This window comes from Barbus barbus (assembly GCF_936440315.1).
Source record: "Barbus barbus genome assembly, chromosome: 1".
NCBI lineage: Eukaryota > Metazoa > Chordata > Actinopteri > Cypriniformes > Cyprinidae > Barbus > Barbus barbus.
In genome coordinates this window covers 10186437-10200906 of record NC_136729.1, presented here as the reverse complement: position 1 = coordinate 10200906, position 14470 = coordinate 10186437, and the positions used below count along the sequence as shown (strand labels likewise).

Here is a 14470-nt window from a genome sequence, read left to right as displayed (position 1 = left end):
AATCTCAGCACAAGTCAATTAAGCAGCCATTGCACCTGGTGCTATGCTATTGGGCCATATGCCAAGGGACGACCGGCCTCAGCTGACCATAAATCAGTGGATAACGTGCAGCATGGCCAAGGTGAAAATGTTCCAATTTTCTACTTTAGCATGAAAATAAAACTCTAAAAATATTAAAACGCTGCAAACAGCAGTTGAGGCAACAAATCCTGACACAATTATGTTTGGAAGCTGAAATGTTTGAAAGCAAATTAGGGGTGTTTAAGAAAAGATTAAGCATCAAATTTAGGAAATGCTCTAGTTTTACGCAAGGTATGATGCAATCTACCATCTCAAATCAAAGCACTAACCTTCTTCTGATCTTCCAGACCATGAATCACCTGCTTCTGCTTTGTGGACTGAGATGTAGACGCCTCGGCTCCCTTATCAGACATCTTCCAAAAACACTCCTTGAAGTATCCACTGCACAAATCCAACGCTCTCCGACCGGTTCCTGTATTCCCAAATCCAAAGTCCCTATGCAACCGAGCTAATTCCCTTTGCCACAGTAATGTCCATTCATTCGTGTGATTCATTGAGTCTGGGGTAGGACAGACGTGTGATCACACCATGATGCATCCCTTCAGATGAAGCCCAGCACGACTGCAATGTGACAGGCATCGAGAAGGGGGGAAGGGCCCCTGTGACCAGCGACCCCAACTTCATAATTACACATTTCTGTATTCACAAAGTAATTTTCCCGATGATCTGAAAACTTGCAAATGACAAAGCAGCATGTTCTTGCAGCTTTACATCACAGCCGGGTCTTGTAAAATCCTCAAAAAGCACAAATCCAGAGATGGTACTTTTGCTCCAGGATTGGTCTTCTTTACATAAACCGGTGCATGTGGGTCTGAAGGAAACAAAACGAAGCAAACTTCATTTCATTTTAATAAAAAATGACAAAGGGAGGGCAAAATAACACGCTATAAAAGTAACTTAACACTAAATACAGCATAAGCAATATGTCATATTGTCAGATATACATGGAAATGCCTTATTTTTACAACTTTAATTTGCATACATTTATTTATTATAGTTATATATTATAGTATATCACAAAATAAGCAAAAAAGTGTTGACCTCAATAAACTTTCCTCATTAAAATACAAATTATGCAGTTGCCATATTGCGCAAGTTTGATTTCGATAAATATTAGCTCATACGTCAGCGACACACAAATAACGATTTGTTTTCAAATACTTTAAAACATTATTCCGACTTTTGGCATTTTATATGCATGAATATGGATAGAAACTATCAGTTTAAGTAATTATATCTCTGCCATGCAGCCCGTCCTTCATAACACTAGCATTGTAGTCGAAATCCTTTAGTTCTTCCGATATTCAATATAAAAAAATATTATATTGAACAACAATTCAGACCGCAACGCTAATAGATAAGGTGTGATAAAGCATATTTAACTCCGAAGCGCTTATTTAATGACAAATAAGAGACAACTCACCCAAACAACAGCAGCAGTGAGCGCAGCGGCTTCAATCCATCACACACCGGCGACCGTCTCCATGGAAACATCCACAGCGAATGCGCACAGTGGCACCTAGCGGCAGACACCGGAAGTGTCGCTAGAGATCATCTGACAATGTGCTGCAAGAAAAACATGATTGGGCTAGGTTCGTTTAATATTTAATAGTTACATATCATACAGTTCAGTGCGAGAAAAGATGGGGGGTAATGTAATGTAAATTTTCGATCTATTTCTCACATGATCATCAGAAATCATTCTAATATGCATTTATTCTAACATTTATTATTATTATCAATGTTGAAAACAGTTGTGCTGCTATACATTTTTATGGAAACCATGATACACTAGCATTCAATAGTTTGGGGTAAGATAAACAATAAAAAAATAAAAATGTAAAAAATATTCAGCTAGCATGCATTAAATTGGTTAAAAAATTATAATGTTACAGAATATTTCTATTTAAAATGAATGTTCTTTTGACATTTTTATTTATCAAAGGATCTTCGGGGAAAGTGTTACCACAGTTATTTATTTATGTGCTTTAAACAGAAATAAATAAATTATTGAGTACCAAATCAGCATATTATACTGATCCGCGTGCCACTGAAGAGTGGTGAAAATTTAGCTTAAAATAAATTACATTTTAAAGTATAATCATATAGAAAACAGATTATATTTCACAATTTTATTGTATTTTTAAACAAATAAATACAGACTTGGTGAGCATAAGAGGATTCTTTCCAAAACATTTAAAAAAAAACTATATTTCAAACTTTTGACCACCCACATTGGATGTTTTTAAGAGCTAAAATGAAAAAAAATATATATATAATAAACTTTCAATAAAACTGAATACCTGTCAAAACACATTTTCTCTCATTTGAGTCTTCTGAAATAAGTAGGGAGTGGACAAACTGCTGTTTTTACTGTGAAGTTTCTACTAGGACCACTTTACCCCCTTGACCTGCAGTGGAAGACTGGCTCCGCCTCCAGTCTGGGTTCCTCCAGCTGTGATTGGCGGAGAGGCGAGAGGAGGCGGAGCGGAGTCCAGCGCGCTGTGTCCAGTATCTAGGCGGGATAAATGGTCAGACTGATCAAATAAAAACTTTTTTACTCACTAAGAAACGGCCACAAACAACTTTTCCTCAGCTATGCATCAAAAGCTATTTGAATTCTCTTTTTTACTCATTTTCGGTTACTTAAATACGACTTTTAATTATTAAAAGTTAGTTTACAGAAGTGTTGTATCCGGTATTATTGGAGCCCTGGAACTGTATATGTTACCTGTAACAGTTACAGTATTCCTACGGATTTATGGGCACGACTGATGTCGACTATTATGTGAAAGTGGTACGTTTCTCTGTTTGGGTGAGTAGCTTTTATATTTTATCATGTTTTTGCAGTTTTGCTCTATGTACGTTAGACTGGGGAGAAGTGTAATGTTATGTGGTTGGCTTTAAGCTAAGGCTGAGCTAACGTTAGCTGGTTTCAGGCTTGTTTTGGCTTAACATATCCGCTTTAGTTAATAAAAATTGATCGACAGATCATATTTGTCCGTATTACATAAAACATACGTTAATTTCATTCAACATCATACATTTAGGACTTAGGTAAGGCTCTTGGTGAGTTAGTTTTGAACCCGCGCTAACTAACTGTGAAACCACTAATAGTTTTGTAGTGTTGTGAGCCAACATGACTACAATCTTGATATAAATTCGTACGTATATTTATATAATTAGTTCCTGAGCGATAATTATGTACTTTATACTAAATAAAGATATTATACAGCACGTAAGCGACTCTGCTGGTAATTTTAAAAACTGCTTAATAGTTTACGAAGACTGTTTGAGTTATTCAAGGTGCACGACCATCGGCAGCTAAATGAATTGTTTTAAAGTTAGTAACTTCCGGATTAAATCTTTTGCAATCGGCGAGATTCCGCGCCAAGATTTCAAAAAGTGTGTAGGCGCGCGGGGCGAGGTGAAGTCCCGCCTCCTAGCGCCGCGCTTATTGGCTGCTGTCAGTTGGGGACGTGTTTTCGTACGAGTTCTCCGCAGCCATTCGATGGAACGCTTGTCAGTTATTGCTAAGCGCAAAAAACAACACTGTAATTTGAAATCATAATACTTTTTAATTTATGCACATTGAGTGGCATCTGTTAAGTTTTAAAAATCAGTTTTAGCTGAGTGAGAAATTGTTGACTGATCTTCACAATGTTGTCTCCAAGAATGTATAATGCTGTAAAGAAACGGTAGGGCTGCTTTATTATATGTAGCACTAACGTTAAATAATAATAATTGAACGTTGATTATTTTAACGTTGCCTCGTGTGTTTTTTCTTTAGGTGGAAAATGTCCAGTACATTATCAGAAGGTCAAAAGCTAATCAGGAAACCTTTAAGAAGTCCATTCAAGGAAAGATCAGAAAATGACAAGGTCAGTTATAAATATTTTACCTTGGCTTGGATTTTATTGTCAGCAAAAGAGTGATTTGAAGAATCTAATCTACAGTAAACGTGTCATACTATGCCCAAACTAGGGCCTCCAGGACAGTGGGTCTTTGTTGACCTTTGATTTGTCTTGTCATATCATATCACATGAGGAAGGGAAAAATAAACCATTGAAGCATATCTTCATTTCTAATTTATCTTTCTGTCTTGACATTTTATTCTTTTTATTTAAATGTAAAGAATAAAAATGTCTTAATATGATATAGTTGGATATAATGGAACAATTACTTTGCCTTTGTCGAGTTTTGTTTTTGGCCCTTTGTAGTAAAAGGTTTAGGAAACTCTGCTCTTGAAGCATTTCTTGAAAAACAGCATGATTGTGATCAATAAGATCTAATGTTTTTCTGTGACATAGGGGCATGTTTTTGTGGAGCCACAAACACCACTAAAAAACTCAAGTAAGGCTTCAGAAGCTGCGTTACTGGAGAGCCATAAGAACATGGGGCCCCTGACAACACCTACTAAGGGCCTTGATGCACCGTCAAGCGATCCCTGGACACCTACCTCCAACCTGAAGATGCTCATCAGTGCGGCCAGTCCTGAGATTCGCAACCGCGAGAAAGAGCGAGCCGTAGACAGCGGCGAATCGGAAAACTCACAGGTATCGATAAAAGTCTGCGTGCATTTACTGATTTAGTGTCTTTATTGCTAAAAAATGTTTTGATATATGTGTGTGTTTTCCATTGTCGTGCCACACAGGAGCCTGAACAAGGGGAAGAAGTAGAAAAGCTCCAGATAAGCCGTAAAGACAAAAGCCTGGGTTTGCTGTGTTACAAATTTCTTGCAAGGTACCCAAACTACCCCAATCCTGCTGTAAACAACGATATCAGCCTCGATGATGTGGCGACAGAACTAAGTAAGTTGTTCAATGATCAAACAAAACTACTTATTTCAGTCACCAAATCATGCGTTTCATCAATCCTAAATGCTTCCATTCTCACTAACCTGTCAGGTGTGGAGCGACGTCGCATCTACGATATCATGAACGTTCTCGAGAGCCTAAACATGGTCAGCCGACTGGCTAAGAACCGCTACACGTGGCATGGCCGAGTGAAACTTGCACAGACACTTGCCATGCTGAAACGGGCCGGCAAAGAGAACCGCTATAACCAACTGATGCAACAGATCCGTCAAAGAAGCCTAGAGCGAGAAGAGAGAGAGTTTTACTTGGACGGAGAGGAGAAGGAGAATGAAGAAATGTCCATATTTGTCCATAAGAAATGTTTTGATATAGATGGAGACTCTAGTCAAGCAGAGCTTTCAGGAGCAGATCCTAAAGCAGGTAACGTCATGTCTGACCATCTGCTTAAGGCAGTACCCTATTATTTAAGATGTATTTATCTATGCATGATATAAAGACATTAGGTTGCATTTACAAATAATTGTGTGGATTATTTTGTATTTGTACAAATAGAAGAGAGTTGATAAAATGTAAAAAGTGTAACTTGAATGCAATGTAAGTCGCTTTGGATAAAAGCGTCTGCTAAATGCATAAATGTAAATGTAATAAATGTAGAAGAATTTCTCATGAAAAAAATTCATTACACATGCATACACGCGTGAATTTGTTCTTAATTTCATTGTAATGTTAATGTTTTATTCTTGAAATTAAAAAAGGTGCATATAAGTCACGTTATTAGAATGTTCAGAAATAATGTAAAAATTGGTAAATAAACCTAAACATTACAAACATGTTCCCTCTCTATAACAATTCCTATAAATTTAACAGCAAATCTGAAACTGCCGATGTGGGGGAAACACACTGAACAAATATACTTGGTTCTCACATACTTTTTTTTATCTGGAAGAAATCTAAATGCGAGCGCTTTGCGCATGTTTTGCAAGCCTGACAATAATTGCATTATATTTCACTTTGCATTGTAATTGCAGCACATTTCAGTTGATAAAAACTTGTTTTAAATGCATTTTTATGCAGACAAACCTTGCAACTCATTCTATAATTATTCTTTACTGAAATATATTTAAAACTTAACAGGATTATAAAGCCACAGAGAGTATGTGATTTTTAAGTTTGTGTGATTTCAATTAATCCTACTTTTTTTGTAAATGTAGAATATATGTTAGTATGAAAGTTATCAGTGAATCACGATTTGTACGCATATTTAACTGAGACCCATTGACCTTGCTTTTTAAACTACAGCTTCGGCAAACAGTCGTAAAGACAAATCTCTGAGAGTGATGAGTCAGAAGTTCGTCATGTTGTTCCTGGTGTCCAGCCCTCCTGTGGTCAGTCTCGAAATAGCTGCCAAGATCCTCATCGGTGAAGATCAAGTTGTGGATCAGGACAAAAACAAGTTCAAAAGTGAGTGCTGTTCTCATCGTACATATTAAAACCACTTTGAATCATTATAGTGGATGGCACATTTGTTATCCTTTTCAGCGGACAGATACAAATCTTGCAAAAGTGCATTATCAAGTGTACTCACCCAATAAATCCTGCTTTGAAGAAACTATTTTTTCAATGCTTGAGTCTAATATGCATCTGCATTTTAACGGTCTGCTCAGTAAAGATGGATTGATTATCTAAATTATCTCTTTTTTTTGTTGGCAGCTAAGATCCGCAGACTTTATGACATTGCAAATGTTTTGAGCAGCCTAGAGCTGATAAAGAAAGTGCATGTGACTGAGGATAGAGGAAGAAAGCCTGCTTTTAAGTGGACTGGGCCAGAAGACTTACCATCTCCAAAGGGTAAGTGTTGCATATTTCGCATGAAATTGCTCATAATCCTATTTATAGTATTTATTTTAAGCTGTCTGTATATGTTCACTTCTTATATTGTGTTGTTATTGCTTATGTTTGTTTTATAGATCTGGGGACGTCAGCTTCATCAGCAGCATCACAGCCTCTGGAGTCTCGTTCCTCTGTTGACAACTGTGCCAAAAATCTCTTTTCCTCACCCGGAACAAAGCGAGGTTTTACTCGACATCATTCCTTAGTCAAGCTGGTCAAGAGCATACAAGATGACCGTAGAAAAATCAACTCTGCTCCTTCTAGTCCGATTAAAATGACAGGTGAGCCATAACTGTTTTTTCATCATAAGAAAGCAACCAACTAATGATCTTTTGGGATTTTCTACTTTAAGGTCAGTCATTATTATTAATAGTACCAACCTCTCTTCTGCCTTCCATCTTGAGATTGCCTTTTTGAAATCTGACCACACAAACTAAATTATTTTTGGGGCGCTTTGTGTTGCAATTAAAAGCCTGAAATAGAATATGTGATGTTGAAGACTGGAGCAATTGCTGAAAGTTATTTGCCATCACAGGAATAAATTATACTTTAAAAAAATATATTAAAATACATAGCAGTTATTTTAAATTGTGATAATATTTCAGTTTTTACTGTATGTTTGATAAAATAATTAGCATATTGAGATTTCTTTAAAAATAAAAACGGTAGTTTATCTATTTCTTCTATTATACATCCCTAGACTTTTACTACACCTGAAAACTAATGTCCCATTTTGTTTTACAGGTGATTCTGCAAACGGCGAGTTCTACACAAACAAAATGGCTCATCTGGCTGCTATCTGCAAAAAGCAACTAGATGAACAATCAACGTAAGTAAACTTTCTGTGTTTCTTAGAACAAAAAAGACAATGCCATTTCAGATATAACAGCCATGATTTGTCTTCCAGGGGCCATCGTATTCAGCCTAAGAATGAGGTGACAGACACTCTGAATGGAAGCACTTCACAAGTATCTGAACTACCTGAATCCACGTCTGCTATCAATCATCAGTCTCATGGGCCTTTGGGAATGCAGATCCCAGTTCTTCCCGCAGGGGCGATTCCTTACCTTTCTAAGTGTTCACCCATCATCCCGGTTCTGATACCCCAGCACCAGGCAGGCGGATCATATGCTGTTTACATGCACCCCACTTCTCTCAGACCGAAGCCCACTAGCCTAGCAGTCCGTTCAATGACATTTGAGAGCCCAGGAAGTGCAAACACAAAGACATCACCGGTTGCCACAGCTAGCAGTAACCAAACCAACCAACCATCATTACACGGTAAAGAGCCGACGAGTCCCTCAACCCTTAAACGACCATGTGGAGAAAAGAGCTTAGCAGGAAGTCCATCTAAACTCCAGCGGATAGAGTCAAAGGTGAGGTTATGTACAGAATATAGGGCATGGTATATTTACTATTGGTGTCAAAATTAGCGTGTTAACGCAGGCGATTAATTTTTTCAGTTTAACACGCAGGAGCGGGGGTTGGCCATCCCACTCATAACTGCTAATTGTGTCTCTTTTTTCTTGACAAGAAGTGCATTTACTCAGTCACAGAACGTCTTTACGTCACAGAGGTTTTTTCAGATGCGCGCTTCAACTTCACTTCAGCGTCAGGCGCGGAAACTGTACTGTGCTTGCAGCACGTGCTCTTCAATACACGCACAAAGGTGCCGGCGCTTGCATAGCCTGTATCATTTCATATCAAATCACGAAAGAAACTACGAGCATGCAACGTCGTGATCAGTTAAGTCATGAAGTTACCAAAAAGGCAATTAAAACTGCCATAAAACTGCATGCATGTAATATGTTATATATGAGTTACATTAAGAACATGTCTCTGAAATGGTTTTCAAAACTGTCCTGGAGCATCCTAGCACTGTCTCCCTCATCTAACACACTCGAATCAACTCGTCAGCTCATTAGAAGAGACTGAAATGGGTCCGACCTGAAGTGGGTCAGAAAAGGTAAAGAGATTTGAGAGAAAATACGATGTGTGTCTGATCTGCGCCACGTTCAGCAGTGACATCTCTTAAAGAAATAGCTGCCAAAATAGCCTAATAACCAGCTACTGTGATGTCTGTTCATCAAGAACAAAAGAAAAAAAGGAAATCAATAACTTTTATAGTTTTAAGGATTCATCTGTATTTAGTTTAGAATTTAGTGTTTGAAAACTTTATTCAATTTCTGTATATTTCTGCTGAGGGGCACAGGTAGATAAATATGACATTTATTATAATGGGTTTATGTGAAGATTGTTTCAAGTTCACTTAAAATTAGAAGTTATTTTTAAAGTCTAATAAATGTTAAAATTGATAGCTCTTAATTATAATGTAAAGTTGAATGTCTATAGTCAATGGTTAAAGCTACAGTCCGTAACTTTTTTTAAAACGGGTAGAAAGTTACGGACTGCAGCTTTAAATATCAGGGGGAAATATTTTTATAGGAAATTCACACAAAAAAAAACTAATTTGAAAAACATTCATCTCTTTTCAAGAAATAAATAAATGAATGAAAACATGCTTTTTTATGTTTAGTAAAAATGTGTAGGTAAATATAATAAAAAGAAAATGAACAGTAATTACTAATTACAGACATTAACTTTTTTTATGCATAAATTAAATGTTTGAACTTAATTTAAGTCTGCCTTAATTGTCTTAAATTAACTGCTCAGTACCTGCAATTTATGTGCTTACAGTACATGGAGTAACAGTTTTAACCTTCTGGTGTGTTTCCTTGTAAGAGCGTTTCACCAAAGCTGTGTGAGATACTGCAAGCTCGTCTAAAGGCCCATAGAGGGACTTTTGCCTCCAACCGGCCTTACCCGAGAGCCCTGCACCTGGAGTTCTCCAAACCCACTGAGAACTCACTAATCACAAGCACAGCGCCTCTGGAGCACAGCGTGGATACCTTCCTGGAGAAGGAGGAGAAGGTCCAGACCTCAGACAATGAGGCTGGACGGACGCCTGTCAGACCACCACAATCACAGGCCCAGAAGCTCAGCGTTCAGGACATGGTGTTGCCATCTGGACCCATACATACAGAGGTAGGAAAACTATTTACTACACTCCATGCGTGCAGGAATACTACATGTTTGCACCTTGTCTGTCTGATCCTCAATATTCCTAATTTTGGAATGATCCAAATTGTTTTTAGGTGTTTTTATTTTCACACGAGTTTCAGTCTTGACTCTAAATTATTTTTATTTTTTTTTGCATCAGACTTTGATCCCAGCAGGTTATTTGATTCCGATCTCCCAGCAGTCCATCATGAACTTCAGAGATCCACAATGCTGCACTGGAGAAAGCTCCAAAGCCTCCACACCAACATACAATGTCTATCACACCCCAACTGCAGGTATGCCAATACCCAAGGATTTACTATAGGATTGGGGAAAAAAGTACATTTTTCTAGCTATGCTTTCTAGTTGACCAAATTTCTTTTGCCATATATTGATTTTAGGTAGAGTAGAACTTAATTGTGAGATTTGATTTGTGAGTAAATTGTTTTGGGGGGGGCATTTTCAACTTTTTTTATGCGTTTTGGCTATTTATTACATGTTAAACGCATTTGGGAGCCTAAAAGTGTAAACATTTGATAATGGGTTTCATAGTACAAGTTTTTAAAAATGTGTCTGTAAACTACAAAAAAGCAAATTCGTGAAATATGGCAATTCATAAGCACTATTCATGAAATACAGTTAAACATGCACGTAACGAATTGAACAATCACTGATGTATCTGTTCTTTCCAGGTTCCAGGCATCCACTTCCTCAAGAAGTCACCCCCACCCGGCTCCCTCTCCAGCGGATACCGTCCGTCTCTCCCTTCCCTTCTCAAGGGCATCGCATCCACAGCCTCAGTCCTTCCATTCTCAACTTCACCCTGCAGAACCTGGGCCTTATCCCCGGCTCCAGCACACCAAACTCCACTCCTGAGCAGGCCAGCACGCTCCCTCCACATAGCATGATCTTTGTGAAGCCCATCTCACCTGCCCAAGCTCTGCAGCCGGCCTCCATACACGGGCAGCCCGTCACCCTCATCAGCATACCACAGGTACAGCCGCTACAGCTATGAAACAATATGGTAAAAAAAAGTAAAGCATAAGGGATAATAATAAATAAATAAATAATAAATGCAGCCTTGGTGAGCATAAGACACTTAAAAATGATTTATATATTTTTTTTTAATCTTACAGACTCCTTGCGTTTTTCTTGGAGCCTCCTTGGGTTTGTGCGAATAGTCCTTTGTTGTTTAAAACAGTCATTTGCATATTTACTCTCTTTCTCCTGCAGCCTTTAGTAACCACACCTAAAGGTGCCTGTCAACACCTCCAGCAGAGTTTCTTTCACACACCCGTCTCCTTCCCTACTGTAACCAACACCACAGCTCCCAAAAACATCTACATCCCTCAGAGAAAGCTTGATGTGAGTCCAGAGGACAGCTAAGACCTTCACACTGATGATCATCAAACCTGCAGTCCTTACACTGGTAAAAACCACTGTTCTGTTTGAGCCATTGTGTGTGCTTATTATTTGTCTTTGAGTGTTTTTTATGTTTTCCTTTTTTATATTGTTACTTTACTGTAGGGTCTGCATTAACATCATGTGAATCTGTGGTGCTTAATGCTTTTTACTGCTGAGGCTCTTGAGGAAAGCAGGACAGCGAACATGGTGCTATGCTATTTACCAAGACAGCTGAGGGTATATTTGCAAAATAAAAGCACAATTCAGGGTTTTCTTTAAATATGCTGTAAATTTAGGGTTAAAAAAGGAAGAATGAGCAAAAATGGTCAAATGTTAAAGAGAAATCTAATTTCAGGGATTGTAGGAATTGCCCGATTTTAACGATTGTTTTCAATTGTCTTGAGTGACATCGCCTCAAAGTGTTAAAGTACCACAGTATATTAAATTGCCATAACTTGGCATTGTGTTACGATGTATTAATATGGGAGAATGTTAGAATAAGGGTGTTATTAAATATTGTAGATGTATTTTATGTTAATGAAATCTAGTAATATTACTATCTGCACATCATTTATTTGAACTGCCTTTACAATCTGATTTCAATGTAATAAAGATAAATGTATGTGCTCCACTCTTGTGTTTATTTAATTGTTGGTGAAATGTTGAAAAAAAACGCCTTATCCATTAGGCCACGAGGCCGGTTGATATAGCACTGATGTTTATGCAGTTTGGACAGCATTTAAGCGAGTACACCCACATCTTTACAGAGTTTCACATCTATTTCAGTTTTGTAATAAATGTATTAAATTAAAAAACGTATTAATAGTGTATAGTCACCATATATTAATCCATATATTCTTCAAAATCCAGCCTTTTATTTTTTATTGAAGTACAAAATAAAGTAAACAAATCTACATATGTCTCGTTACTTAAAGGGCAATCAGCGCAATATTTTCAGTGAAAGACGAGTTTAAAGCCTGTAGGCCCTGTAACTTCCTCACATATCTATTATAGATAGCTATTGAAGACTTTGGAATATTGTGCATGAATATAAAACTAATGGGTTTTTGTATATTTGCTGTATATTCCATTCATTGTCTTTATATGCCAAAGAGCATATCCGTAATTTTGGCTAATAATTCCATTCATATTCCACTGATTTAAAAAAAGAAAGAAAAAAGACAATTGAATTAGGTTAAATAATAAATTAAATGGAGTGTCTATTTACACTAAGTGTAAATAGCCCGCCTTGTTGGAAATGGCAAAGGCTATTTACACTAACTCCGCCCATTGACATGTGATTGGGATAGTCAAGATTGCAAAAGAGCAGCTTAGCTTAGATGGTGAGGCTTGAGCTTTTTGATGCGATCTACCCGAGTTCGAACCCACTTTTTGCCTAACTTTTTTCTACCTTTTCAAATCTCATATGGCATCGGAAAGGCATTTATTTTCAATAAAAATTAAGAAAATAATCAAAAAGCTGTAAATAAAGTATCGGGTAGGTGTAGGGATAAATATTGTCCCAATAAGCTGGCATCCATTTAATAATTTGAATTAAAATTATAATTTACACTCAATACGTTATTGCGTACTGTTTTATAATTACTACAATACTGAGGTGCAGATAAATGCCACTATTTGCAATAGGTAGTATAAATAGCAGAAAATCTTGCTATTTTAACACAGTGTAAATAGAATCCATTGCTATTTGCACTTATTATTTCTCTATAATTTAATTTAACCTAATTTAATTTAGGCAGCGGCTGTTTGCACTAAGTGCAAATAGCTGCTGCCTAAGTTAAATTAGGTTAAATTAAATTATAGAGAAATAATGTTACTAATAAGGATTAAGTCTAAACGTTATAATTTTTTAGACTATGTGCTGCATCAGATACAAAGTAGATAGAAAATATGCTTGTAATGTACAGTCTGTTTTTTTTTTTGGATAATCATCCAAAGCATAGAATAACCACAATTAGGCAGAGAAGTGATTACCAAAAAAAAAAGAATAGTTTTAATATTCAGTCATCCAGAACATTTAATGTACATGTACATCTCGATAAATTAGAATGTCGTGAACAAGTTCATTTTTTCTTGTAAGTTATTTCAAAAAGTGAACCTTTCATATATTTTAGATTCATTGCATGTAAAGTAAAACATTTCAAAAGTTTTTTTGTCAAAAATCAGTATCTCAAAGCATTAGAATATTTACATTTGAGTTTCAATAAATGACCATCTCTACAGTATAAATTCCGGGTATCTCTTGTTCTTTGAAACCACAATAATGGGGAAGACTGCTGACTTGGCAATGGTCCAGAAGTCGAAAATTGACACTCTCCACAAAGAGGGTAAATCACAGAGGGTCATTACTGAAAGGTGTGGCTGTTTACAGAGTGCTGTATCAAAGCATATTAAATGCAAAGTTGACTGGAAGGAAGAAATTGGGTAGGAAAAGGTGCACAAGCAACAGGGATGACCGCAAGCTTGAGAATACTGTCAAGAAAAGCTGATTCAAGCACTTGGGAGAGCTTCACAAGGAGAGGACTGAAGCTGGAGTCAGTGCATCAAGAGTCACCACGCTCAGACGTCTTCAGGAAAAGGGCTACCAAGCCACTTCTGCACCAGAGACAACATCAGAAGCGTCTTGCCTGGGCTGTGGAGAAAAAGAACTGGATTGTTGCTCAGTGGTCCAAAGTCCTCTTTTCAGATTAAAGTAAATTTCGCATTTCATTTGGAAATCAAGGTCCCAGAGTCTGGAGGAAGAGTGGAGAGGCACAGAATCCATGTTGCGTGAGGTCCAGTGTGAAGTTTCCACAGTCAGTGATGATTTGAGCTGCCATGTCATCTGCTGGTGTTGGTCCACTGTGTTTTCTGAAGTCCACAGTCAACGCAGCCGTCTACCAGGAAATTTTAGAGCACTTCATGCATCCTTCTGCTGACAAGCTTTATGGAGATGCTGATTTCATTTTCCAGCAGGACTTGGCACCTGCCCACACTGCCAAAGGTACTAAAAGCTGGTTCAGTGACCATGGTGTTACTGTGCTTGATTGGCCAGCAAACTCGCCTGACCTGAACCCCATACAGAATCTATGGGGTACTGTCAAGAGGAAGATGAGAGACACCAGACCCAACAATGCAGATGACCTGAAGGCTGCTATCAAAGCAACCTGGGCTACCATACCACCTGAGCAGTGCCACAGGCTGATTGACTCCATGCC

General features: G+C 37.6%; 1 protein-coding gene across 5 annotated transcripts; it reads left to right on the top strand.

Moving 5' to 3' along the window:
- Positions 1–2555: 2555 nt before the first annotated feature.
- Positions 2556–11882, top strand: LOC306876506 (transcription factor E2F8-like). 5 transcript variants are annotated; one of them, XM_079427741.1, is made up of 15 exons: positions 2556–2896; positions 3872–3962; positions 4392–4637; positions 4736–4892; positions 4989–5318; positions 6198–6359; positions 6609–6746; positions 6866–7069; positions 7533–7617; positions 7696–8164; positions 9531–9833; positions 10009–10144; positions 10541–10842; positions 11082–11277; positions 11376–11882. In XM_079427741.1, exons 2-14 carry the CDS (start codon positions 3879–3881, stop codon positions 11232–11234), a joined length of 2769 nt encoding a protein of 922 aa, XP_079283867.1. In that variant the 5' UTR covers positions 2556–2896; positions 3872–3878; the 3' UTR covers positions 11235–11277; positions 11376–11882. The 5 variants fall into 5 exon arrangements, with proteins under 5 accessions (XP_079283867.1, XP_079283866.1, XP_079283868.1 ...); XM_079427739.1 differs by lacking the exon at positions 2556–2896 and adding an exon at positions 3633–3779; XM_079427740.1 differs by having other exon boundaries at positions 11082–11882.
- Positions 11883–14470: the final 2588 nt, after the last annotated feature.